This window comes from Sinocyclocheilus rhinocerous, unplaced genomic scaffold, assembly GCF_001515625.1.
Source record: "Sinocyclocheilus rhinocerous isolate Xijiao unplaced genomic scaffold, SAMN03320098_v1.1 scaffold551, whole genome shotgun sequence".
NCBI lineage: Eukaryota > Metazoa > Chordata > Actinopteri > Cypriniformes > Cyprinidae > Sinocyclocheilus > Sinocyclocheilus rhinocerous.
The window spans coordinates 1,076,298-1,102,226 of record NW_015624564.1 but is presented as its reverse complement, the minus strand read 5'-3'; the positions used below and the strand labels follow the sequence as shown (position 1 = coordinate 1,102,226).

The 25,929-nt window shown below is 36.7% G+C and overlaps 3 protein-coding genes across 6 annotated transcripts in view; 2 read left to right on the top strand and 1 right to left on the bottom strand.

The window, feature by feature from the left end:
* The window catches only part of srgap1b (SLIT-ROBO Rho GTPase activating protein 1b), a 36,948-nt gene extending 31,992 nt beyond the window's left edge, over nt 1-4,956 (top strand). For all 4 annotated transcript variants that reach the window (XM_016556727.1, XM_016556718.1, XM_016556745.1 and 1 more), the window contains 6 exons: nt 984-1,208; nt 1,299-1,378; nt 1,465-1,642; nt 2,141-2,275; nt 2,363-2,720; nt 3,274-4,956. In XM_016556727.1, coding sequence (XP_016412213.1) covers nt 984-1,208; nt 1,299-1,378; nt 1,465-1,642; nt 2,141-2,275; nt 2,363-2,720; nt 3,274-3,681 — 1,384 coding nt within the window. In that variant the 3' untranslated portion in view covers nt 3,682-4,956. The remainder of the gene's footprint in view (nt 1-983; nt 1,209-1,298; nt 1,379-1,464; nt 1,643-2,140; nt 2,276-2,362; nt 2,721-3,273) is intronic.
* A 2,458-nt stretch (nt 4,957-7,414) lies between these two features.
* Nucleotides 7,415-14,513, bottom strand: LOC107743608 (UPF0536 protein C12orf66 homolog). The gene is made up of 3 exons (XM_016556940.1): nt 14,054-14,513; nt 11,897-12,185; nt 7,415-8,416 (listed from the first exon to the last, which is right to left on the bottom strand). The coding sequence occupies exons 1-3, from the start codon at nt 14,292-14,294 to the stop codon at nt 7,597-7,599; spliced, it is 1,350 nt and encodes a 449-aa protein (XP_016412426.1). The 5' UTR covers nt 14,295-14,513; the 3' UTR covers nt 7,415-7,596.
* A 448-nt stretch (nt 14,514-14,961) lies between these two features.
* The window catches only part of LOC107744005 (importin-8-like), a 16,696-nt gene continuing 5,728 nt past the window's right edge, over nt 14,962-25,929 (top strand). Inside the window, exons 1-20 of the mRNA XM_016557467.1 lie at nt 14,962-15,169; nt 16,020-16,101; nt 16,259-16,415; nt 16,491-16,649; nt 17,348-17,504; nt 17,590-17,679; nt 17,763-17,857; nt 18,489-18,573; nt 18,698-18,832; nt 18,904-18,933; nt 19,305-19,412; nt 19,728-19,844; nt 19,937-20,026; nt 22,211-22,376; nt 22,840-23,000; nt 23,075-23,200; nt 24,238-24,313; nt 24,811-24,936; nt 25,172-25,269; nt 25,374-25,469. Coding sequence (XP_016412953.1) covers nt 15,086-15,169; nt 16,020-16,101; nt 16,259-16,415; nt 16,491-16,649; nt 17,348-17,504; nt 17,590-17,679; nt 17,763-17,857; nt 18,489-18,573; nt 18,698-18,832; nt 18,904-18,933; nt 19,305-19,412; nt 19,728-19,844; nt 19,937-20,026; nt 22,211-22,376; nt 22,840-23,000; nt 23,075-23,200; nt 24,238-24,313; nt 24,811-24,936; nt 25,172-25,269; nt 25,374-25,469 — 2,238 coding nt within the window. The 5' untranslated portion in view covers nt 14,962-15,085. The remainder of the gene's footprint in view (nt 15,170-16,019; nt 16,102-16,258; nt 16,416-16,490; nt 16,650-17,347; nt 17,505-17,589; nt 17,680-17,762; nt 17,858-18,488; nt 18,574-18,697; nt 18,833-18,903; nt 18,934-19,304; nt 19,413-19,727; nt 19,845-19,936; nt 20,027-22,210; nt 22,377-22,839; nt 23,001-23,074; nt 23,201-24,237; nt 24,314-24,810; nt 24,937-25,171; nt 25,270-25,373; nt 25,470-25,929) is intronic.

Sequence of the window (25,929 nt, the reverse complement as noted above, 5' to 3'; positions counted from 1 at the left end):
ACTTCTACTTATTAGAATTTTTTTATTTCAGTTAACAATAATAGCCTGGTACTTATTAGAATTTTACACTTAACATTCATTTTATTTTAAATAATGAAAATGTTTTTGTATTGTTTTGTATTTGTTTTAGTTTGATAATGACCCTGGTATAAATATTATTAATTATTTTATATATAATAAGTAATTAATCAATGCAGACTCTAAAAGAAAACATGAATACTGAAGAATTATTTTTGTTTTTTAAGGAAAATTTGAAATGTTGATTTTTATTTGTTTATATATATAATTAATAAAATTAGAACTGTTTTTATATTTTCATTTATTTCAGTTAATGTTTATTTTATTTTAAATAATACAGACTACCCCAAAAGAAATGCAGGTAACGCAAATTAAATATTTTTAGAAGGTCAGATGGTATTATCTATTATTAAATTATTACACAAACACAAATGTCACTTTATAACAAGTAGTAATAACCTTATGAAGTGTCTGATTTCATTTACTAAAAATACTACCATAAAACCAAAAATTACATAAGACATTTACAGTTATATCTCTAAATAATTCCTTAGGAAGTTTTCAGATGTTCTCAAAGGAATGTTTTGCCATATTTAGCTGATTTATGTTGACAGCTACACTTCAGGGACAAAACTAAGTAAACCCACATACACACACTCCTTCATGTCTATACTCACTATGAACTATTCATCAATATTTGTACTTTCAAAAGAACACAACTCACTCAGCTGCAAAGCTCAAGCGTCTCATTGAATAAGAGAAATGCAGCTAAACTAAGCATCTGTTTTCACACCGGAAATTAAATCCTCTCCCACCTCTGTGCCGTGAGAGAGATATGGTGAAAGACAGAGGGAGGGTGGGAGCGATAGTGTTGGATAAAGGTGCGATATGGATTGAGAATGCATAATTATAGCAATGTACTCAGGAGACAACATAATGCATCATGGGTTTATTTCCCATCACAGCTTGTCCCAGTACAGTGACGAGAACATGATGGACCCTGGAAACCTGGCTATATGCTTCGGTCCGACTTTGATGCCCACCCCGGACCTCCTGGACCAGGTCTCATGTCAGGCGCATGTCAATGAGATCATCAAAACCATCATCATCCACCATGAAACCATCTTCCCTGACACCAAAGAGCTGGAGGGAGCCGTTTATGAGAAATGCATGAGCAATACTGAGTATTGGTGAGTGTATGTGCGGAACCAATTCCCATATTCACATGTATATGGTTTAAAGTGTATTGCAGTATGTTGATAATCTTTTGTGTCCTAAAGTGAAAGTCCGTACAGTGAACCTGGAGCGTTTGAGGAGGGGGAGCAGGATGGAGGGACGGAAACACAGACGAGCGAGGAGGGTAAAATGATTTTTATCATGTAAAAATACTCTATTTTTCTTATTCACAAAAATACAGAATTCTGAATTTGTCTGTCTGTCTTTCAGAGGGTGAGCCTGTGAAGGCCATAGCCAAGTTTGACTATGTGGGACGGTCTGGACGGGAGCTGACGTTTAAAAAAGGCGCCACTCTGTTGCTCTTCCAGAGAGCGTCTGAAGACTGGTGGGAGGGACGTCACAACGGCATTGACGGACTCATACCACACCAATACGTCACGCTGCAGGAGTGAGTTCACTTGCATATTCAGGGAAACAAGATAAAAAATTAATACCATAGCAAACAATTTCCACCAAAATACCAGATTTACAGTTAATCGTACTGCTGTAAACCATAGTGAATTAATATGGTATCTCCTTTACACAGTTTGAGAGGTCATTTAATTTCATTTCATTTCAGTGGTGACTAATTTCCACTTAATATTACTGCTTTAAAGCCATGAAACAGTTATTATGGTGCTGCCTCTACAATCAAAGAAGTAATTTATTAAATGTTTGTTTTATTATTTTATTTTTAACAGTAGTGACTAATTCCCACTTAATGTCTGTAGTAATTATGGTATTTATGGAGAAATGTTTTCATAGTAATTGTCTTGTAAGGAATTTGAAGTTTGTTCTGTTTATGTAATTGAATTTCCTTTTAAAACTAAAAGACATTTTGATCAAATGATGAATAGCTTGATGTTAAAATGGATGAATGAATAAACTTCTGAATGACATATTTCAGGGATGGGGCCATGTCAGACACTCTGAGCCAGAAAGCAGACAGTGAGTCCAGCACCACACCTTCAGATGAAGTGAGCTCCAGACGCTCACTGACGTCCCCTACTGAACCAAGAATCCCTGAGACCTTCATCAGGCGGTGAGCACACGCACACGCTGGCCTTTAGTCTCCTAGTCACTTCTCTCCTTGCATTTTGCTTTAATAATTCCTCTTTCCTTTCTTCAGACACCGGAAGCGAACGGAAGCCCTCCTGCGCCGCGTCCCCGGTCGCCTAAGCGACGGTCACTGCCATGGCAATGGGCTGGAACGCAGCTCGCCTCCCGTAACGGTGACTGTAACGGGGCATTTCAGCCCGCGGGAGCTGCTACGTGGGAATAGCTGCGTAGACAGTCCTGAGCTCCACAGACGCACGGGACACAACGCCACCTCCAACGGCAACGTCACTGCCAACATCAGCCGACACGAGTCCCTGCGCAGGGACAGAGAACGAGAGAGTCCTCCAATACGCCAGTCACCATCCACACTGCACTGTGGGTTACCTATTCAACGCTCTCAGACGCTGAACCCGCACACAATGGCACAGGTTTGTTATGAACAGACATGCAAATAGGCAAATCTCATCACATTTCAGTCCCATAATTAAAAGGAAAAAAAAATAAGATGTGTTATTTTGCATATGGAAATTGAATCCTCTTTGTAGGACCATTAAAATTTTTTTGCATTGACATTTTTACAGTTAAGCACATTTTTCACTCAGATTCTCATATAATAACGGGTCAGTTTATATCTCATATAACAGTCAGCTTTTATTAATTTTGGAAAAAGCCTTGAATAAAATGAAAATTAACAATAATATAAATAAAAATATATTACATATAATATTTATATATGTTCATATATTAATAATGAATCAAATCAATTAAGAAAATTAAAATTAAAATTATAAAAAATTAATAATATGTGAATTAAATGTATAATCAAATTATACAAAAAATACAATACAAAAAATGTATAATGTATAAAAAATAGCTATGATAAGTTTTGTGATATTTGCCCAAATCCGCACTCATGCATGCTCAAATAACTTAACATGTCATGTTAGTATTGCCCGTACAGTTAACGCTCTCTCTCTACAGGATTTAGAGGAAACTATGAGTCTGGCCTTGAATGAGCTGCGTGAGCTGGAAAGGCAGAACGGGAAAAGCGCGGCTCCTGACCTGGTGCTGGACACCCTGGAGCAGGTGAAGAGCAGCCCATCCGGCTCCACCCCCTCCAGCTTGTCCAGCCCGTCAGATTCCCCGAGCCCCCTCAGCCCTATTAGCCCCCTTCCTCCTCTCCCTCCGTTGCCCGGCCCTTCGTCCCGGCGCTCCAACGACCCCGTTGCCACCTTCAAACCCATCGCCTCACCCCGCATGGGCGTGACGCTCCGCCCACCTGCTTTGCGGCCCAAACCGCCCATTCTCCCCAAAGCCAACCCTCCGCCTTCCCAGCAGCCCCAGAATCCGCCCTCCAGTTTCGGCGGCGACAAATCTGGCACTATGTAAGCCAATGGGTCCAACTGAAGGAAACAGGGTTTAAGACTTGACGACTGCTCGAAGAACAGGGTTAATCTCTTAATAATGACATGATTGTACGGCCGATAGCTAGTTTACGCGCAGAACGGTCTGATAGCATTAGTCTACGATATTATATCCATAAATGTGTTGTCAGGGTGGTGTGTGTGTATTCTCAAAGTGAATAGGACTTTACTTGTCTGTGTGTAGATACATTTACGAGGAACACATTCAGAGACAGCGGAGAGAGACTGCCTGTACAGGAAGTACCGTTGTTGCTTTTTTTGGGAAATGTTCCATTGAGTCAGTGCAATGTATTTTGAGTGCTTTGATTTGTTAGGCCTTACTATCACAAGAGGGATGTGTCGAAAACGCCGTTTTTTTATAAGTTGCTGCTGCCTTTTTTGATGCTTCGATTCGAGTTACAGGACTCCTGGTGCCTCTTGGGAAAATAGTTATTTCACTTGTTGGAAGTTGATGGGGAATGTAATTTAGTTTTTTGGTTCGTTCACCTAGCCTTTCCCGCGAGGCGGCTGTAGAACACAGAATGTATTCCATGAATGTTCCACTTTTTTTTCCCTTTTTTCACTCGAAAAATACCACACCAAGCCTTCATCACCAGATAAACCTCCCCCTTTACCGTGGAAACCAAACCCTGAAGCCTGATTGGACGACGTGGGAGGGACGCATTCTGAGGGCAAACACACAAACTAAGCTTTATCAAAACGTCACACTGAAGGCGCAAAAACACAGGAATGCGAAGAAAATTCTGAAAGTTCATGCAAATAGGCCACGCCCTCCCTCAGGTCGTTCAAGTACAATTTCCACTGCTGCTTCACTGTCGGATGATCATGGTGTTCGATCCTCGATTTTCAACGTCCCCTGTGCTTCCAGTATATGTGTGTTTGTACGATGTTGTCAACGGCAGACTCTTTGGAGCACACTATCCAAACATGGCTCTTCTGTGTGTGTCTGTGTGGGGTTTTTAGCATGATAAAATGCAGTTAGAGTAGTTCAGAGTACTAGATGACGAATAACTCATGCTTGTACATGACAACTTAAGTGTTTGAGTGTGTGTGGTGTGAGTGAAAGAGAGAGAGAGTGTGCTGCACTTGTAGACAGGATTGTGTGTGTGTGTGAACGAGGGTGTGTAAATATGCATGAAGGTGAGGTGAGTTGTTTTACAACTGAACGGCCTTGTTTCACTTTTTTATACACTAACAATGATTGTTTTTCCACTTTTTTTGACTGCTGCTTTTACGTTTTTCTACCTGTTCAATTTTTTTACCTTCATTTCTTACTGGCGCTCTTTCATATGACTGCGACCGCTTGTCACATTATCCAACGCCCACCTTTTTGTCCTTTTCCAAGCAATGTGAATATCTATGATTATCGCCCCACCCTCCTACACACACACACACACACACTGTGTTCACATGAAAGTGCCTTTCAGGATGCATGTTGAATGCAGGAGCCTGGTCTGCCAAGGGTGTGTGCTCCCATCGCTCTCTGAAGAGTCGTTCCCCAAGTTAAATTATAATAATAATAACGCTAGAGCTCTTTCCAGATATTTAATATCCTGAACAAATAATAAATATGTACATTTAATCCATTGTGATGTCGCACTTTCATGTATAGGACTGTATTGGCATGTAGCATTAAATCATGTTCCAGTGCATTTTAAAATGTGTCGAAACTGAATGTCTTTGAAATAAAGGAAAGTTAATATGTCTCAAAAATGGTGCATTGTACTTTTTTGTTGGTATATTTCAGTTTAGTGATGGATTGACGCATACTAAAACTAAACGGTGAGTAAAAAGCATACGACGATCTACAATCACAGAGACTGTGCACCCAAAAATAACATTTTGTTATTATTACCATTTTATACAAACCACTCCTCTTTAGAACATAAAAGGTGAATGATTGTGAAGGATTTTAGTGCACTGTTCCTTTAAACATTACAATCCATCTGCCTGAATCCATGTTTTGTACACATGTACACTAATAATAACCTGTGCTCTTATTTCAGTCTTGCCGTTAAAAATTTAGGAAGATTCGAGGATGCTTTTATGGCTCATGCAGGAGTGGAGGTCACAGTCTTTTAGCAAGGAATCATTTCCCATCATGCACCTTAACTTGGCCGATTCTAAAGTGGAGGTAAAATGATAGAGATTAGACATTCAATGGGGTCCAAAAGTCTTAGACCACTTTTTATTTTGCATTCTAATATAATACTACTACTATTTCATGTTGAATTGAAAATGCAATGTGAATATAATATATATTTAGTTTGTTCCTTTTGCTTTAGCTGCGTGAACAATTTTGTGTAAAACCTGCTAATCATGTTCTCCAGCATGATTTTAAGTTTTCTTTTTCATTTTACATCACAGCATTTCTTGGTTAATTTTAAATTAGATTTTGAATCCAGATTTTTAATGTGATCTCAGACCTTTGGACCCCACTGTGGTTTCAGATTTGCTGATGTTTTGTGAGCTTGTTTTCACGGTCTTGTGTTATGGGTATAAAGCTATCAATCTTTAATGTTTTGATTTATATTAATCTTCATCCATTTTTCAAATGCAAGCTGGGACATCTTTTCTGCTGTCCTTCAGTACAGATGTTAACTCTCATATGTACAGCTGTGACTTATGGGTTTTATTGGGTCGCAGTGAACCATAACAAGAAAGTAATCAGTCGCCGTTTATATCACACCGAAATCCAAAAACGTATTCACTATTGAATAGGTATAGTTATTTTTCATTGAAATTGTGCACTGAATTACCATGAAGGTCCTGGGATTTCCAGCAGGACAATGACCATAAACACTTTAAACCGCACCCAGGAATGGTTGAAAAGAAAATGTTTCTTGAGCAGCTAATCAGCATATTAAAATGACTTCTGAAGGATCATGTGACACTGAAGACTGGAGCAATGATGCTGAAAATTCAGCTTTGCCAACAGAGAAATGTTATTTTAATATATTACTGTTTTAACAATATACAATTTAACAATATTACTGTTTTACTGGGGGGTGTGGCTGACTCTTAACTTTTATAAAGAATATCTCTTTGGATTTGAGACTTTAGTCTTTGCAAATTTACAGATCTTCTTTATGCACCAAGAGCTTGTAACACTCCAAAGAGAAAGGAAAAAATGAAATCGCATCATATGACCCCTTTAAATATGCAACCTTTGTGAGAATAAGAGTTTTCAAAAACATGACAAATCTTACAAACCTTCAAGCTTTCAAACAGTACTATATAGATCACATTAAATGCCAATTGAAGAGGCTCTTTGAATCAAGAATTTGAAGCTGAAGTAATTCAGTAGATTTAATTTTGTTAATCACTGCAACCCAAAGAAATGCACATGTGCAATCAAAACGTTTTTTTATCCATAACAATTTTATTCCCTAAGAGAAAGAAGTCTGTACAGTTATAGTATGACAGACAATTCCAAACTTTATTTCAGAAGTGAAAATGTACACAATGGTCAAAAAAAGTCAAAACATTAAAACCAAAGGCTATTAAAATGCACAGCAAATTAACAATAAAAGGGGAAGGCAAATTCTTTGCAGTGGGTCCCTTTCACATTCGGTAAAGCAAATCCAATTGCTAAGCAGGAACACGAGCTTAAATAACTCATTTGTGAGCACATAAAAAAAACAAGACACAGTCACGGCTGTGATATTCGTCTTTGGTCTGAAAGTGTTTGAATCATGAAGCTTTTGGACCTCTTTGGTAGCTGTTCAAAGGGAAAAGAATAAAATGGTTTATATTCAACAAGAGTTTTAGCAGCACAGTGAATAAAAGAGCAACAGCAACTGATATCAAGGTAAATGTCCTTTTAAAAGAAACTATATTTGGGGTGAAAAATAGTATATATTGATAAATATGAAAGAGTTCAGCCCTTGGAGCCTGGTTTGAGTGTAGTGAAGGGTTTGGTGTTCCTCAGCGATCCCGTCAGCTCCTGCAGGAATGCCACGATGTTCGAGTCCCTCTCTGACTTCCTCCCGTCAAAGATCACCACCACAGTGAAGTGCGGCTCGGGCCGTGCAAGGAAGTAGGTGCTCTGGACTTTATCGTCATAAAAGTGGACCACCTTATCCAAAGCGTTGAGCTCCGTGGAGCGGTCACTCATGATCATGATGACATTGGGCCAATGCGTGACCGGCCTTTCTCCGCCAGGAAGCGACACGACGGCTGGAAACTGGTCCACACCTTTAGGAGCTTCACGGTAAGAGTGCGGATGGTGGTATCCGTGTCCCTGAAAGCTCTCGGAGCCACGGTTGTCGAAGACCAAGGAGACGTTCGAAGCGTCATGCTTGCGAATGAAGCCCGAGATCTTGCCGAAGTAATCCAGGGAGGTGCGAGCCGTCAGGGTTTTCATTTCGGACTGTGACGTTTGGCGGCTCAGAGCCTCGTGGAAGTAGAAGCTGAACTTTGCTTGGAGCGTCGCTTGAAGGCGCTGCAGCCACAGGTAGAGGTGTGGTGGCTGCACGGCCTTCTGGGATTGGCCTCCGAAAAGGTGTTTCCTGGTTTCTCTTTGCCGCTCGAACACCTGACCCCATGCCTGAAGTTTGGAATGGGCGCCATGCAGATTCAGCAGAGATGGCAGGAAATGCCACTCGGAGATCTGCGCCTGGCATCGTAACAGCTGCGTCAACATGTCCACCTCCACCTGGAAGCTGCTCTCAAGACGGCTCAGGATTGGATGGTGGAATCTAAAAGAAACGAAATGGCACAAAATTAGGGCTGCACATTGTATCGAAATGGTTTAATGCAATAGGCAAAATGCAAAGGATAATAACGTAATGCGCTGCAGAATTCAAAGTGAAGCGCGCTACTGTGCATTTACACACTGTAGAAAATTATTTTTATTTTTTTCAATTATTTTTTTTACACTACAGAATTTTTCAATTATTTTTATATAATTATTATTTTAAATTGTAGATAAAAAAAAATATTAGAGTACGTTTTTAAGTAGTTTATCAGTCTTTCAACTTCAAAATTTCAGGATTAATTCAATGTTACTTGTCATTTCTTTAATTATTTGTGAAATTTACAATACCATTTTTTTTTTCAGTGTAAGCCTGCCGTTCAAAATCGAGCTCTGAGCCCATGATTTGGTGTTTCAGCTCTGAGATGCTTTTTGTGTAATTTTTGTAAAATTATCAAATACATAATTACTTTACAGTAGTCGTTTTATTGTAATATTTATTTAATATTTTAATGTAATAATCACAATAAAATTCATTATTTTATAGTCATATTAAGTTGGTCAAAAAGCTATGGGAAGGAGGCTTATGAAAACATAAATTGAAAGAAATATATATATTTTTAATTCTGTTCACTTTATGGTTGTGGAAAGAGATTTAAGTTGGTTCTTGTAAAAAGTAACCCAAGTGTATTTCCAAAATTGTTCAACTCTAAGGCCTGGTTTCACAGACAGGGCTTAGACTAAACCAGGATTAGGTCATAGTTCAATTAGGACATTTAAGTAATTTTTCATAAACATGCCTTAGAAAACACATTACTGGTGTGCATCTTGAGACAAAACAAAGGCACTGATATGTTTTAAGATCAGTCAGTGCAAGTTTCTTTCAGTTGACACCGCTCAGACTTACATTTTAGTCTGGGACTAGGCTTAAGCCTTGTCTGTGAAACCGGGGGTAAAAGGATGGTTCACACAAAAAAAAAAGTTATTTTTGATTTTTTTTTGAATAATTTTAAATGCAGATGCACTCCTCGGCAAACAACCAACTAAATCTAAATGTATTAATTCTTTCCAAATATTGCTATTCAAATCATCTTGCGAAAATTCCTGTATGTTTTCATAATTTTACAATAATTTTATTCTATAATATATCTTGGAGAAAAAAATATCGCAATAGAATTTGTTTTCAATATCGTGAAATGGAACTCTGATATTAATATAAGATGGTGGATGATTGTCAACATCTCTGTAATCCTGCAATCTGTGTGTCCCGTTTGTGTTTGAGCGAGCGACGCCGCGCCAGCTTGTTCTCTTTGCTCATTAGTGCTGGAGAAAGTCATGAATACTGCAGGCCGGCAGAGAGCTCATTACATCTCCTGCATGCAGCAGCAGCGTGAAAATTCTTCACCCCTGACTGATCATTAATTACATGTCTTAGCAGGCAGCCGGAAAGAGAGCATGAGGAAATGACAGAGAGAGAAAGAAAAGTGAGCTTCTTCATAAAAAAGGCTGGCAGAAGAGTACTTTCTATTGCAGTTTAATTCTGAGATAAGCCATTTGTAAATCCTGTTACTGTGAGAACGTCCTGACCAGCCCAACATGCCAACCAATAATGAGAGTTTCGGGCGGGACTATCTGTTTTACCAGCCAACTGTTTTACCAGTTTTTGCAACACAAAGATTGACATTTAAATCGCATTTTCTCTGTAGGCCAGCAGACATTTAATCGAGTTCACAGCTGATTTCTCAAGGTCAGCCTCTGCAGACCCTCTGTAGCGTCACACTGCTGGCAAGAGCCGAATCTCTGCTAAGCACTTGGCTGACTGATTAATTGATCAGATAACATTTGTGAGATCTCGTCTCTTCTACTCCAGCGATGACTCAACATTTGGCATCCTTCCTTCCTTCCTTCCTTCCTTCCATCTCTCTCTCTCTTCATTTAGAGAAGAGCAGAGTTCACCTTGAGCAGTCAGTGGGAGCGCTCGGCTTCAGATGTCATTAACCAGGTGCTGGGCTCACATACTGCTTTATCATACATCACTTGTCCTCACACTATAACATGATTTCTGCTAGAACAACCTTGTAATTTAAAGGTCAATTTAAGTCGTTTTTCAACTTGCGTCCCTTTTTCAGGATACTGTATTTTAAAGATAATTTTGTAAAATCCAAATGAGCTTCGAGAACAGATTTTTTCAAACTTCTTGTGATTTTTTTTCAAACCAAATGAGAAGAGATTTTTTTGGAAAGGGCTTGAACAATATTTTTCAAACTTGTATCTATCGCTATATTTATGTCACTATATATTAATATAATGTAAAAAAAAAAAGATATATTAAAAAAAAATATATATATATATATATATAAATATATATATATGTGCTACATTTAATATATAATATAATATAATATAATATATATATATTATTTGCCATATGCTTTAAAAAAAGACATCAAATGCACCTTTAAATGTAGCACATTTTCCTTCAGCAGCTCCATCTGTTTATAAGGAAATTATTGGTAATTTTTTGTTTAAGCTCATTTCTGAGTAATTAATAAAAAATCGAATTAAACATATATATTTAATAATTAATTCATGGTATTTATTATTTTTAGTTTAATAATTATTATTTTAATTAATAATAGTGAAGCTGTATCCTTTAAATGAAACTTATAAAATACTTATATATACATACAGATGCCTTTATCAAAACTTAATTTAATTTAAATGCACCTCATTAATTAATTTAATCCATTTTCTGTTCAAGTCCATTTCTGAGTAAAGATTTTAAAAGAATTCTCATTTTAAATTACTTTTATTTTTGTTTACTCTGAGGTGGACATGGGCTTTCATACTTTTTCTATTCCATGTGTTTTGGGTGTAAAAAAAATTGTTAAAATCATTTGTTTTGCTTATAAATAAAGGGTAAATGTGAGCAAGGTGAGCCACAGCTCCCTCTGCTGGCATGGATAACACACAACAACACAGAGACCCTCGCAACACACACATACACAGAATGATCCTCATAATCTAAAACAAAACTTAATTTAATTTAAATGCACCTCATTAATTAATTTAATCCATTTTCTGTTCAAGTCCATTTCTGAGTAAAGATTTTAAAAGAATTCTCATTTTAAATTACTTTTATTTTTGTTTACTCTGAGGTGGACATGGGCTTTCATACTTTTTCTATTCCATGTGTTTTGGGTGTAAAAAAAATTGTTAAAATCATTTGTTTTGCTTATAAATAAAGGGTAAATGTGAGCAAGGTGAGCCACAGCTCCCTCTGCTGGCATGGATAACACACAACAACACAGAGACCCTGGCAACACACACACACATACACAGAATGATCCTCATAATCTAAAACCATTCGTAGACCATTTCAGTAATATACAAAATGGCCATTGTTTTTAATACTTGTAATGATTCTAAAACGACTCAATGAAGCATTTGCACACACAGCATCAGCGCCGCCCCTGTTTCTCACCTGGAACTGTACTTCTGCAGAATGCTCTCCAGCGTGCTCACGAGCTCCTCAGAGTTCACAGTCTTCTGGCTGCCCAGAGAATGCATCTTCTCGTAGAAGTCAGCTATCTCCATCCTGGCCTGCGTGAAGTGACACAGCTGCTCCGACAAATGGGGCAGGAGATCTTCCAGGTTGGGAGAGGAGCCTCCGGATGTGTGGCGGCCCATGGAGACCACCTTCTTCAGTTCGTTGTTCAGGGACGTATAGATAGTTCTGATGGAATCCTTGCGGCTGAAGAATGACTGACCACCTGCATGATACACATACTTTAATATGGTGGCATTAAAACAATACAATGCAGGAGGCACGGTTCAGCTTGAATATTAATTCAATAACAGAACACACAGATGGAGATGCATTATGTATGGCCACATGGCACCATCTGCCGTATTTCAATTATACTACCCTGTCACACAGGGTCCAAAAAATAACATACATTACATTGGCTTGGTACATGAACAGTACCATCCAGTGTTTTTCGGACTTGGACAAGGGTAATACCATGTTTTTGGCATATTCGAAACATGACATTACCATGGTACATGTAGGGTAATGCTATTTTTTTCTCTATGGCTTGTTATGGCACATTAAAAAAAAAGCATGGTATTATCCTGGCAAAGGTCCAAAAACATCATCTTGCCATGATATGTTACTGAATTACTGATATGCATAATCAGAAAGTGTTACCATCTGATACCTGTGGAAGCTGATTTCCATCACGTAAGAAAAAAATCATGCTCTGGTAAATCAAGTTTTACACAAAGTCAAATTTAATCAAGTTTTACATTAAAAAATATAAAATTCATGAGATACTGTCATAATTATGTCAAATCACATAAATATTTAAAATGATGTATTATGACAGTCATAATAATCATGACAAAAAGCGGAATTTGAGATAAATGGAAACATTATAAGTGATTAAGTGAAAAGTTATAACCATCTGCCGTATTTCAATTATACTACCCTGTCACACAGGGTCCAAAAAATAACATACATTACATTGGCTTGGTACATGAACAGTACCATCCAGTGTTTTTCGGACTTGGACAAGGGTAATACCATGTTTTTGGCATATTCGAAACATGACATTACCATGGTACATGTAGGGTAATGCTATTTTTTTCTCTATGGCTTGTTATGGCACATTAAAAAAAAAGCATGGTATTATCCTGGCAAAGGTCCAAAAACATCATCTTGCCATGATATGTTACTGAATTACTGATATGCATAATCAGAAAGTGTTACCATCTGATACCTGTGGAAGCTGATTTCCATCACGTAAGAAAAAAATCATGCTCTGGTAAATCAAGTTTTACACAAAGTCAAATTTAATCAAGTTTTACATTAAAAAATATATAAAATTCATGAGATGCTGTCATAATTATGTCAAATCACATAAAAATTTAAAATGATGTATTATGACAGTCATAATAATCATGACAAAAAGCGGAATTTGAGATAAATGGAAACATTATAAGTGATTAAGTGAAAAGTTATAATTATGACAAATCACGATGTAATTATGTATTGGCATTAAATATCAAATTTGATACAACAAAAAAATTATGATATAATTACAATTATGTTATGAAAAAATGTCAATTATAACATGTCAAATGTTTTGTCAACTTTATAGCTTTGTTGTAATTATGACTTAATTTTGACTGTCAATTATGACTTGTCATAATTGACGTCAGTTCTTATGTTTAAATTATGACCTTTTATCTCATAATTTCGACTTTCGATTTCATAATTATGACTTGGTATCTCAAGGTTTACTTTCTCATAATTTTGACAGTCATAATGTTTATTTTTTATCTCATAATTGTGACCTGAAATCTCATATTTTGTGTCAATTTCAACGTTTTACCTCAATTTTATTGTTTAATATAAATTTCGACTTAATCTCATAATTGTTATTTTAACTTAAAAATTAATATCTTATAATTCTGACTTTATCTCAGAATTTTGTGTCGATATCTGTAATCCATACTTCTAATTTTGACTTTTATGTCATAATTTTTATTTAATAATTTTTTTTTTTTGTGTGGAGGAAATGGGCTACCAAATACCTCCACGGTAGCACCAGCAGATTTGGAAATGCTTCTCTCACACCTAGTTTCTGCCCGAGGAAAGTCATGTTGTGGTAGGCTTTCTCCGCGGCTGCCAGGTGTGCGAGAGCGGCCAGCAGAGACGCCCAGATGGCCCCCGCGCTCTTACTGGCGTCCTTCTCCTTCTCCACATAATCCTTCGCCCTGTCGAACCAGAACATCCCGAGCTGAGTGAAGAAACTCTCGAGCACGGCTCGCTCTTTTGGAACCGGCCGGAGCTCATCGTCGCGCTGCGTGTCACACATGATGACAGTGAGAATCAGCGCAGTTCCACTTGCAGCTGCCGCACATTCACACGACAGCGTTATTAAACTGTTTGATGCGCGCGTTATGTTGTGTCCGACAGTCGCGGTCGCTGGAAAAGACCAAAATTAATCACACCATCGAAATTAAGCGATTCAAACGGTTTTCTGCTGGTAAAATGCACATTCTTGGTGCTAAACGCCACCATGACACTTTTCAATGACAACACTACGGCACATCAAAGGAGACAATACGTCTATATACGAAACGCGCATCCTATACAAGAAATGCGCAAATAGTTCAAACTTGATTTTAAATATAAACTATTTATTATATCTCTATATCTATTCATTAAACCTTATTATATTGCAAAGACTCAGTAGCAAAATAAAAAAGCTGTCAAAACAATTTGTATTAGTCAATAATTCAAAACTATTCAGATTAAACTTACATTTATAAACCTGTTAGAAATGTATATACATTCTGAATAGTGGCATATACTTTTCGATTTTAAGTGCAATTTTAATTCTAAATAGGCCGCCATTTAGATGCAGTTTAAATGTTTACATCACAGTCATAATAAAAAACGTCCCTTTAATTTTTCGCGTGGGCAGCAGTTGTCATGCCAGCTTCTGCCGTAAACGTTTCGCTTCGGCTTTGTTGTTTGCGACGCTGACAGTCGCTCGCCGGCAGACTGGGGCAGGGCTGCTTGTAAGATCGGAGAACAACTGATCGTCCGCGCATCTGTCCGATAGTCCAAATTTATTCAAATTAATCCATCGCATCGGGCCTAATGGATCCCAATCGAATCATACAGGCTCTGAAGGGCACCATAGACCCGAATCTCAGGCTAGCGGCTGAGAATGAACTCAACCAGGTCAGTGAACCATCTAGAGAAGTTTGATGTTTCTCTAGGAAACACAAACACCATAAGAGCAGAGATGCTTTCAGTCAATATTCTAAGTTAGGGCCTGATTTTAATGCATAAGGCAGGATAATGTTTAATTAGTCACTATTTTATCTTTGTTTACTATTTGGATGGTTGATTTTGTTTGTATAATGTTGCAAAATAGTTGCATTGCATCAAAGCATCAGTGTGCAACAACAGAGGCAAATGCCTATTTAAAATAATATCTGTGACCTGTGCTTTATTCTAAGATCTGATCTGGTTTAGTCTTGATGCCAGAGAGAGAGAAATAAAAAACCTAATACCCCTAATGAATGATGTGCAATGTGCACTACTACAGAGTTTATAGGTGTTATACTGCGATATGACATTTTTAATTGTGTCCTGATTCTGCTGCATGTAAATCACCATTGCAGACCACTGATGCAATTCGGTGCAATCTGCACTCTGTGCAAAGCGCTCTATACAAAGTCAGTTCTTAGTTTCATTATTTCAGTTCTTTGCATTACATTTGACATCCAATCGGTTGTTTGTTATATTTGTTATGAAGAGGATTTAATGATATTTTCTCACTATAAGCTATTTCAGTAATTCTGAATTATTGGATACAGGTAGCATGAAACCAACAATTTTGTGTGATAATGTAATAATTTTGGAGCTATATTGGGTCGCCACTTGATCTCGGTCCTGAAGAAAAGCCAGTTGAGAATCACTGAGAACAGTGACACTTGAGTCCAGATAAACCATGTAGGATCGCAGATTGCTAATGTTTACAAAAAATCAAAGTCATCAGTCTCTTGAATTTCATTTTTTTTTTCAGTCTTACAAGATCATCAACTTCGCCCCAACTCTGCTGCAGATCATTGTGTCGGACCAGGTGGAGTTTCCTGTGCGACAGGCAGGTGAGAGTTTCTCTCTTCCTACAGTATTTTGATGCTTTTTAGACCTTTAGAAATGACTGATTAATCAAGCTGAGATTCTGAATCTGAATGACCCCAGTTGAATCATTCTGGATTGAGATCTTTTCCTTTACCGTTAGTCATTATATTCTTCCTCTAGCTGCCATCTACCTGAAGAACATGGTGAGTCAGTACTGGCAGGACCGAGAGCCCACTCTGGGGGAGGTGGTGTTTCCTTTCAACATTCATGAGAACGATCGCGGACAGATCCGAGAAAACATGGTGGAGGCCGTTATTCGCTGTCCAGAGTCCATAAGGTGAGTCAGTTGTGCAATTACGGCATTTTTGCAGGTGTTATTGCTTGAAAATGACTTTTTTTTGTCGGTTGGCAGGGCTCAGTTGACAGTATGCTTGCGTGCCATAATAAAACACGACTTTCCTGGACGGTGGACAGGCGTAGTGGACAAAATTAATCTGTATCTGCAGTCACAGAACAGTGGGAGCTGGTACGGGAGTCTGCTCGCTCTTTACCAACTCGTCAAAAACTATGAGTGAGTGAACCGCAAGATTTTTGTTTCTCTTAAGGATATTTCACAGTTTAGTCATGTCATAATTGTCACCCTCAAATCAGATTGGGGTTAAAGGAATAGTTCACTCAGAAATGAACTGTCAAAATACGAGTCCATAATCCATAATAATGCTTCCTCCAGTGGAAAAAGTCCATTCTCTGTTGTCCTCAAACTTCAAAATCCACCAACATATTTGTTATGAAGTGTTTTCTTGATGCTTGATGTGTGCATATTTCTCTCCTGATTCAGATGAGACAACTTTTTTTCACTGGACAAAGCAATATTATGGATAGAGGACTCATATTTTAGCATGAAGCAACAGTTTGATTTAATGATGGATTTGTTCATTACAAATACACAGATTTTTAAGTTCACATGACTTTGGACTGATGGACTGGAGTCGTGTAGATTGCTTGTGTATTATTGTGATGTTTTTATCAACTGTTTGGACTCTCATTCTGACGGCACCCATTCACTGCAGAGCATCCACTGGTGAGCAAGTGATGTAATGCTCCAGATCTGTTCTGATGAAGAAACAAACTCATTTGGTTGGCCTGAAGTTAAGCAAATTGCCCCAAAATTTTAATTCTTGGGTGAACTATTCCTTTAAATCAGAGGTCTATGAAAGAGTAAATTGAAATATGTATGAAAGTTGATCATTATGGTTCTGTGGTGGTCAGGTTTAAGAAGGCTGAGGAGCGGGACCCCCTGTTGGCTGCAATGCAGATCTTCTTGCCACGGATCCAGCAACTCATCACTCAACTCCTGTCTGATGCCACCTTCATCTCAGTTCTGATCCAGAAGCAAATCCTAAAGATTTTCCATGCACTTGTACAGGTGTGTGTGAGCATTTGTTTAATTTGTTTACCAGGTTATTCCCAAGTGCTAACTGCTAAGCCCCAGTTTGTGTTTGCATCTGCAGTATTCCCTTCCACTACAGCTGATCAATAACACCATCATGACCCACTGGATGGAGATCCTGCGGACAGTTGTGGATCGGGACGTCCCAGCAGTACGTTTGGGAAGCATTTTTCCTCACAGTTAAGATCTTATCGGTAAATATGATTCCATGACTCGAAGCTGAATGATTTTCAGGAAACTCTGGAAGCTGACGAGGACGATCGACCAGAACTGATCTGGTGGAAATGCAAGAAATGGGCTCTGCACATCATCACGAGAATGTTTGAGAGGTGATTAAACAAGCCAGACCACAAGCATCATTTGTGGTCACTTAAAATAGAAAGAACTTTATTGATCCCCTAATAGGAAATTCACTTTGCACAATGGCAGACTTAAAAACCGAGCAGTACCCAGCAATTATTATTTTAATGTCAATAACTTGATTATATTATTTTTCTTATATATTAATTGTATATTTTCTATGATTATTTACAGTCATTTTTTAACCTCAATAACTTGGAATATTATATTAATTATATTATATTATGGAATATTGTGTATTTTTGTGTATTATATTTTGTATATTAGAGGTATATTTTGATCACAATAACTTGGAATTATATTATATTATATTTTGTACATTAATTGTATATTTTGTATAATTAATTACATAATTTTTTATCACAATGACTTGGAATATTGTGTATTTTTGTGTATTATTTTGTATATTTTGATCACAATAATTTTGAATTTTTATATTATATTATTTTATATATATATATTTGTAAATATACATATATTATAAATTATATATTTGTATATTTATTATATTATATTTTGTATATTTTGATCAAAATAACTTGGAATTATATTATATTATATTATATTATTAATTGATTTGTGCTGATTTTCTATTCTCAGATATGGCAGTCCAGGAAATGTAACAAAAGAATATGTTGAGTTTGCTGACTTTTTCTTGAAGACTTATGCTGTAGGAATCCAGCAGGTATGAACAGCATTTGTATTGTAAAAAAAACAAATCAAAAATCTAATGGCATTTAAAAACCATATAATTTTGGTACCATGGTACAGTGATGTATGATGATTGCTGATCCTGTTTTTTCCTGCAGGTCTTGTTAAAAGTGATCGACCAGCACAGGCAGAGGCAGTACGTGAGTCCTCGCGTCCTCCAGCAGGCTCTGAGCTACATGACTCAGGGCGTCTCGCACTCGCTCACATGGAAACAGATGAAACCGCACGTGCAGGTGGGAACCAGCATCACATGACTTCATATAAATGATGACTTTCATGCAGCTTAATATCTCTGTCTCTGCAGCCTATAACTCAGGAGGTGGTGTTTCCTCATGTAAGTTTTTAATGTATTAAAATGATGTACAAAATAAAAACGTAGTTATTTTAATAATGTATTAAAATATTTTTAAATGAATATATTAATTATTATTTATTTACTATATATATATTTTTTTTTAATTCAAAATCTGATTTATTTTATTAAAATAGCTTATTTATTTTTAATATTACTAGACTTTAACAGTTTTAATTTATGCATTGAGCATTTTCAATATGGTTGACTACAATGGCTGTTTGGTTGATTATAGTTTTTCTGATGTATTTCAGTCGAGGCTGAAAAATATTGAGAACTGCCTGCTTGCAAGCAGGTTAATTTTCTGTCAGTGAATTCAGGTATAGATTGCGTAATGATATGGTTAACTGATCTGTGTGGTTCCTTGTGTGTGTTCTGCTGTAGATATGTATGATGATCATGTGTCCCCTGCCACGGCTGCTCAGACTCTGTTATGTACTGCAGCCAGGAAGAGGAAGGAGGTGAGTCCACCCTCAGACCGCTCTTTAACTCCAGAGCTCTTATTTACATTCACATTCCAAAGAAGCACCCCAGACTTTCCACGAAACGCCTTTAGATCTGATCAGAATTACTTGCTAGAGATACTGGAGGGAAGCACTGTTCAAGGGAAGGATTCAGTGTGAAATAACCTCAAGTATTTCATTGCAGGTGCTGTTTTCTGCAAAAATGAACAGAGGTCACACATTCACATATGATTTAATTTCACATTTTTAGGGTAAATGGGTTCTATCATCGCCTGTGGGTTCGTGCTCTCATCCTTTCCATGTCCTTCTCAGGTCTTGCCACATATGATGGAGTTTTGCCATCAGATCCTCATGGATCCTAACACTGACCCCCGCAGGAAGGATGGGGCACTGCATGTGATCGGTGCCTTGGCTCAACCCTTGCTAAAGGTTAGATTCAATAAGCAAGATCTTCTCTGTGTTCCCAATTTAATTACGAGCTTTCTGCATTAGTGTTCCTGCTTGTCCTTGTCTTTCTGCAGAAGCGGGTGTACAGGGACCAGATGGAGCTCATGTTACAAAACGATGTGTTTCCTCTGCTCAACTCTAATCTTGGCTACTTAAGGGCCCGGGTGAGTGAGTGTTTACTGCCAACCGTTTAACTGCCAGATGAAATTATTAAATGCCACTGTAACTATTTAGTAGGCATCAGTGTTTTTTTTATATTATTTATATGCTATTATTAGTTTTATTACTATTAGATTTATTTTTCAAATATATTCTTTATTTTTAGTTTATTTTAATTTTTTTTATTTTTTTTTAGTAAATTTATTATGTGCTTTTGACATTTTTATTGTTTTTTATTTTTATTTCAGTTTTAGTTTTATTTCATTTGATAATGTTAGTACTTAAACTTATTTCAGTTAAGATTTCTAATTTTCGTTTAATTTATTCCATTTAATATTTATATTTTATTTTTTATTGTATGTATTTTATTTCAATTAACAAAAATGTTTTTAGTAGTTTTACAATAGGATTGGTCAGGATGGTCAACTAATCATCTTAACAACAGACTAGTCAGTTATTGAGTTTTTCTTTACATTTAAAGTTTTCTTAATTAAAATTGTATGATTCTATTACCTTGAACTGTTCATTTGTTAAATGAACATTACTTGGATACATTCACTTCTGATAACAGATCACTCTAAATTGTAATGTAGACAATAACTTGGAATTATATTATATTATATTATATTATTAATTGATTTGTGCTGATTTTCTATTCTCAGATATGGCAGTCCAGGAAATGTAACAAAAGAATATGTTGAGTTTGCTGACTTTTTCTTGAAGACTTATGCTGTAGGAATCCAGCAGGTATGAACAGCATTTGTATTGTAAAAAAAACAAATCAAAAATCTAATGGCATTTAAAAACCATATAATTTTGGTACCATGGTACAGTGATGTATGATGATTGCTGATCCTGTTTTTTCCTGCAGGTCTTGTTAAAAGTGATCGACCAGCACAGGCAGAGGCAGTACGTGAGTCCTCGCGTCCTCCAGCAGGCTCTGAGCTACATGACTCAGGGCGTCTCGCACTCGCTCACATGGAAACAGATGAAACCGCACGTGCAGGTGGGAACCAGCATCACATGACTTCATATAAATGATGACTTTCATGCAGCTTAATATCTCTGTCTCTGCAGCCTATAACTCAGGAGGTGGTGTTTCCTCTGATGTGCTATAAAGATGAAGATGAAAGACTATGGCAGGAAGATCCGTATGAGTACATCCGCTTGAAATTCAGTCAGTGTGCTTGGTTAATATTTTTTTTTCTCCTTGTTGCTTTGTAAAGCTTGCTTATTCTGATTATTTGGCCATTAAGTTCTCTGACAGTGTCATTGCACTATTTCACATATTGTCCAATTTATGAATATGAGAGAGTGTAAAAAGAGAGATGTTTTAATAGTGTTTCTGATTAAAAACCTCAATAGCATTATTACATTCCAGCTGGGAAATTCAGTTGAAACAGGAAAATGGTCAGTTCAGAATTTTGCTCAAAAATATAATTTTTTTCGTATATTATTGACTTATAAAACTAAAAAGAAAATTGTATTTATTTATTTTTTAAATGAATTATCTATTTATTAAATTTTTTTAATGTATATATTTATTTCGTATTTTAATACTTATTTATTTTTAAAAAACAAAGCTGCTTTGAAACAATGTGTATTGTGAAAAGCGCTATACAAATAAATTTGAATTGAATTTTGAATTTGAATTGAATTGAAAACTTTAAAGATCTTCTCAGAGAGGGTTTTGGCATGATAACTAACCATAAGACTAACTGTCAGCATGATAAAAACCATCTCAGAGAAATTGTGTTCATAAATTCAACCCTCTAAATTGGCGCCGTTACAGACATCAAAGCACCGCATTCTTAACAAAATCTCCAACAATAAATTTCAAGACAATTATTGTCAAATTTCAAATTGCCTGCTGTGAGAAATGCTCCTGTCTTGTTTTGTTTTGTTTTGCTTTTTTATGAGAACTCTTAATAGTTTTGTGCAATTGAAGTTGTTAAGTAGCGTGGTTATTTGTCTACTATCGTATCATTTACCCTATTAATGGTCTGTGCTCATTGCCCATTTCTGGTGGACATGACCAACTGGTCACTCAAACAACCCACGACTATTGAATTTCAGAGTATGTTTTGCCCAGTGCTTTAGCTATCAAAACTGCATCTGTCAAGAGTCTTTCAAAGCAACACTGGTTTCCATGGAGCCGTAATTCTGGTCTCTCTGCGGTGTGTGTGCAGTCGTGCTGGGTGCTGCACTCGTTCAGTCCTCTGAAGTTCCATAACGAGCTGGTCCTGAGGAACGCTGTGGAGCTGGTCAAACAGAACCTGGTGGATGACAAGGAGATGCCGGTCAAAGTGGAGGCAGCCATTGCACTGCAGATGCTGGTCAGGAACCAGGAACAAGGGTTGATGCCACACACAGACACACACTTTAAATGGATAGTTCACCCAAAAATGACAATTTGCTGTTAATTTACTCACCCTCAGGCCATCCGAGATGTAGGCGACTTTTTTCTTCAGTAAAACAGTAAAGAAGGTTTTTTGCTGGTGATTCATAAAATGCAAGTCAGCGGCTTAAATGAAATAAAAGAAGCTTCAATAAATAAAAATATGTCGGCTTTGTCAAACCAAAATCATAATGAAAATACAGTAAATACGTCTACTTTCATTTGAGAACAAAATGCAGCAGAGCACTAATGCACTTATTAAGCATCAAATTAGTTTTACTAAATTAAATTGGTTTACTCTCTGTAATTGGTTTAAGAGATAAGTGGATTAACCTATTTAAATGCAAGTCTGCTGTCTGCCCGTCCAGTACTTACATAATTCTTCCCTCTTTCCACCTTTTGTGTATTGTTTGAGTGCAGCTAAGGTCTACATGCGACCCTTCATCAAGCCTGTGATGCAGGAGCTGCTGCACATCATCAAAGAAACCGAGAACGATGACCTTACCGGTGTCATTCAGAAGATGATCTGTGAATACAGCGAGGAAGTGGCCGTCATGGCGGTGGATATGACACAGAACCTGGTACTGCACTCGCTTTATCAGTTTAGCATTAAGTAATTACAGGGTTTCATGCTAAAAGAGGTTGTTGTGCACAGGCGGAGATCTGCAGCAAGATTCTCCAGAGTGAAGAATACGAGGAAAGTGAAGATAAGACCGTGATGGCTCTGGGTATCCTCAGCACCATAGACACCATCCTCACAGTCATGGGGGACCGAAAAGAGGTTTGGACACGTGCTTAAGGCCTTTTTCATGAATTTTTAGCATGAGAAGAATACGCTACTGTTTTTTCCGATATTTTTGGGAAATAAATGAATACTTTTATTCAGCGTGGATTGATCAATGTATTTAATTAGTCGGAAGTGACAGCAAAGGCATTTATAACATTTATAATGTTACTATTTCAAATAAATGCTGTTATTAGAATGATTTCTGAAGGATCATGTGACACTGAAGACTGGAGTAATGATGCTGAAAATTCAATTTTGCCTTTACAGAAATAAATGACATTTTAAAATGTAGAAAACAGTTAGTTTAAATTGTAATAATATTTCACAATATTATTGTTTTTACTGTATTTTTTATCAAATAAATGCAGCCTTGATGAGCATAAGAGACTTCTTTCAAAAATAATAAAAAAATCTTATCGGCCCCAAACTTTTAAATGATAATGTTCATTACTCGTATATCAGCTTGCAAAAACATTTCAAATTTTATTTTATTTTATTTTATTTTTACTTAAGTATTCAAAAAAATTCAGAGTTCTGCATTGGAATCATTTTTAGTGGAAAAAAATGTTATATAAAATTGTTGCACATATTTCAGAATTATACAAAAGTCATATATTATTACATACAAATATAATATTTATATGAAAAATATTCTGTCTGCTTGTTTTCTTATAGTGAAAGTGAATGAGGTACTATTCAAAATAGGCTTCATGCATTCTTTGCATCATATTCCAAGTTTTTTGAAGTCATACACTAACTTTGTACAAGGAATGGACTGAAATGCCAGATTCATGATCCAGTTGTTCTTTTGACCGATATCTTTTAAATGAATACGTTTATCCGGTTCACAAAACTGGTCTGAATGATTTGTTCACAAATTGGGCTGATCAGAATGATCATGTTTGGGTGAACGGTCTCTTTAAATTGCATCAAGATTTGTTTGAACATGTTGTGATGTTTCTGAAAACAGAAATAAGGTTGATATATTTCCCCTCTCTCTCTCTCTCTTTCTCTATTTCTATCAATCTTAGATCAGTCAACAGCTGGAGGTAATATGCCTGCAGGTGATTGGTCTCGTCCTCCAGAAACCCATCATAGGTATGGCAGGTGTGTGTGTGACGCTATTTTCCAGTTCGAGATTATTTATCATGGATTTTTTCAGTAATAATAATTGTTTTATGTCATAAATTACGTTAAATAATTTTAAAGACATCCCCATAAAGATGCGTTCACACTGATACCGATTTGCAGTAACACAGCAAAGTTTTCAATCAGAGTTGGCGAAAATGTGAACTTTGTGTGAGTTTATGCAATTATAGCAATGAGATGAACTACCATCCAACTACCAATGGGAGTGAAGACAGCAGAGATGCAGTTACATACTGTAGTTGCTTGTCAAACTCCAGCGATTTAATCTGTCAGTTTGAACGCCTCTTACAAAAAATTGCAACATTTGACCACATGGTGGAGCTTGGAAGGAAAATTTCAATATCAATACTTTTTAAATATGTAATGTATATATCGTTTAGCGATCTTTGATTGTCCTCAAAACATCCTGTCTCTGTTTCAGGAGCGATCAATCACATTCTCTCTGTCTTTTTCAGAGTTTTATGAGGAGATCTTGTCGCTGGCGTTTGGACTCACCTGTTATTCCATCTCCCCTCAGATGTGGCAGCTGTTGGGGGTCCTGTACGACGTCTTCCAGCATGACTGCTTTGACTACTTCACAGGTCTCAGACACACATGTAGCTCAGATACCTCACCTGTGGCGTAAAACGCAGCCGAGCGCCAAGCTCAGACTTGATCTCTCTGCTCCACCTTAAGCTATAAATCATGTCATGATTGAACTAGGTTGAAAGAGTCATTAAGTTCATGGATGTGCGTGTTTATGAGAGTCTTTTGAAAATGATTGAGGCGATATTGAGTACATGGTTAAAGATGTGATATATTACCCTGTTGATGCAGATATGATGCCCCTCTTGCACAATTATGTTACCGTGGACACAAATATGCTGCTGTCAGACCCCAAATACCTGGAGGTCATTTACACCATGTGCAAAAAGGTCTTAATATGCATTTCCTCTATGAAATTTTTCAATTTAAAATGCATTTTTTGTCATTCTTCCATATGCATTTGACATTTGACCTTTTGACCTCTCACCCCCAGGTCCTAACTAGTGATGCTGGGGAAGACCCAGAATGCCATGCTGCCAAACTTCTAGAGGTCATTATATTACAGTGTCGTGGAAGCGGCATTGACCAGGTGAGTTGTGAGTGTGGGTTGATATATATATGTAAATTTAGGTGTGTTTTGTCATATATTCATTTTGTGTCAGGACCAGTGTTATTTTTGTATTTTTTGATATACTATTTTATTTTTTATTAATATTTTAAATTAGCTTTTCAGTAATATTAAACATTTTTGTTTAATTTTTAGTAGTTTTGTTACGTTGTTTTTTTATTTTTATTAGGTTTTTTTTATTAGTTTTTGTGTCCCTTTTCCTTCTATTATTGTAATTCTATTATTTATTATTTAGGTTGAATTTTTTTATTTCAGTTTTCATTCAGTTTTAGTATGTTTGTTTATTTATATTTTTAGTGCAACTTAAATTAATTTCAGTTCGTTGCCAAGGCAACATTGAAATTTTTTTTTTGTTTAACTTTTTCATGTAATATATATATATATATATATATATATATATTAGTGCTGTCAAATGATTAAT

Coding starts and splice junctions, on each gene's coding strand:
- LOC107743608 (XM_016556940.1), bottom strand. CDS start 14,294: ATGTGTGACACGCAGCGCGACGATGAGCTCCGGCCGGTTCCAAAAGAG. Junction 12,186..14,053: donor TTTCCTCGGGCAGAAACTAG/GTGTGAGAGAAG, acceptor TGTATCATGCAG/GTGGTCAGTCATTCTTCAGC. Junction 8,417..11,896: donor CTGCAGAAGTACAGTTCCAG/GTGAGAAACAGG, acceptor CGTTTCTTTTAG/ATTCCACCATCCAATCCTGA.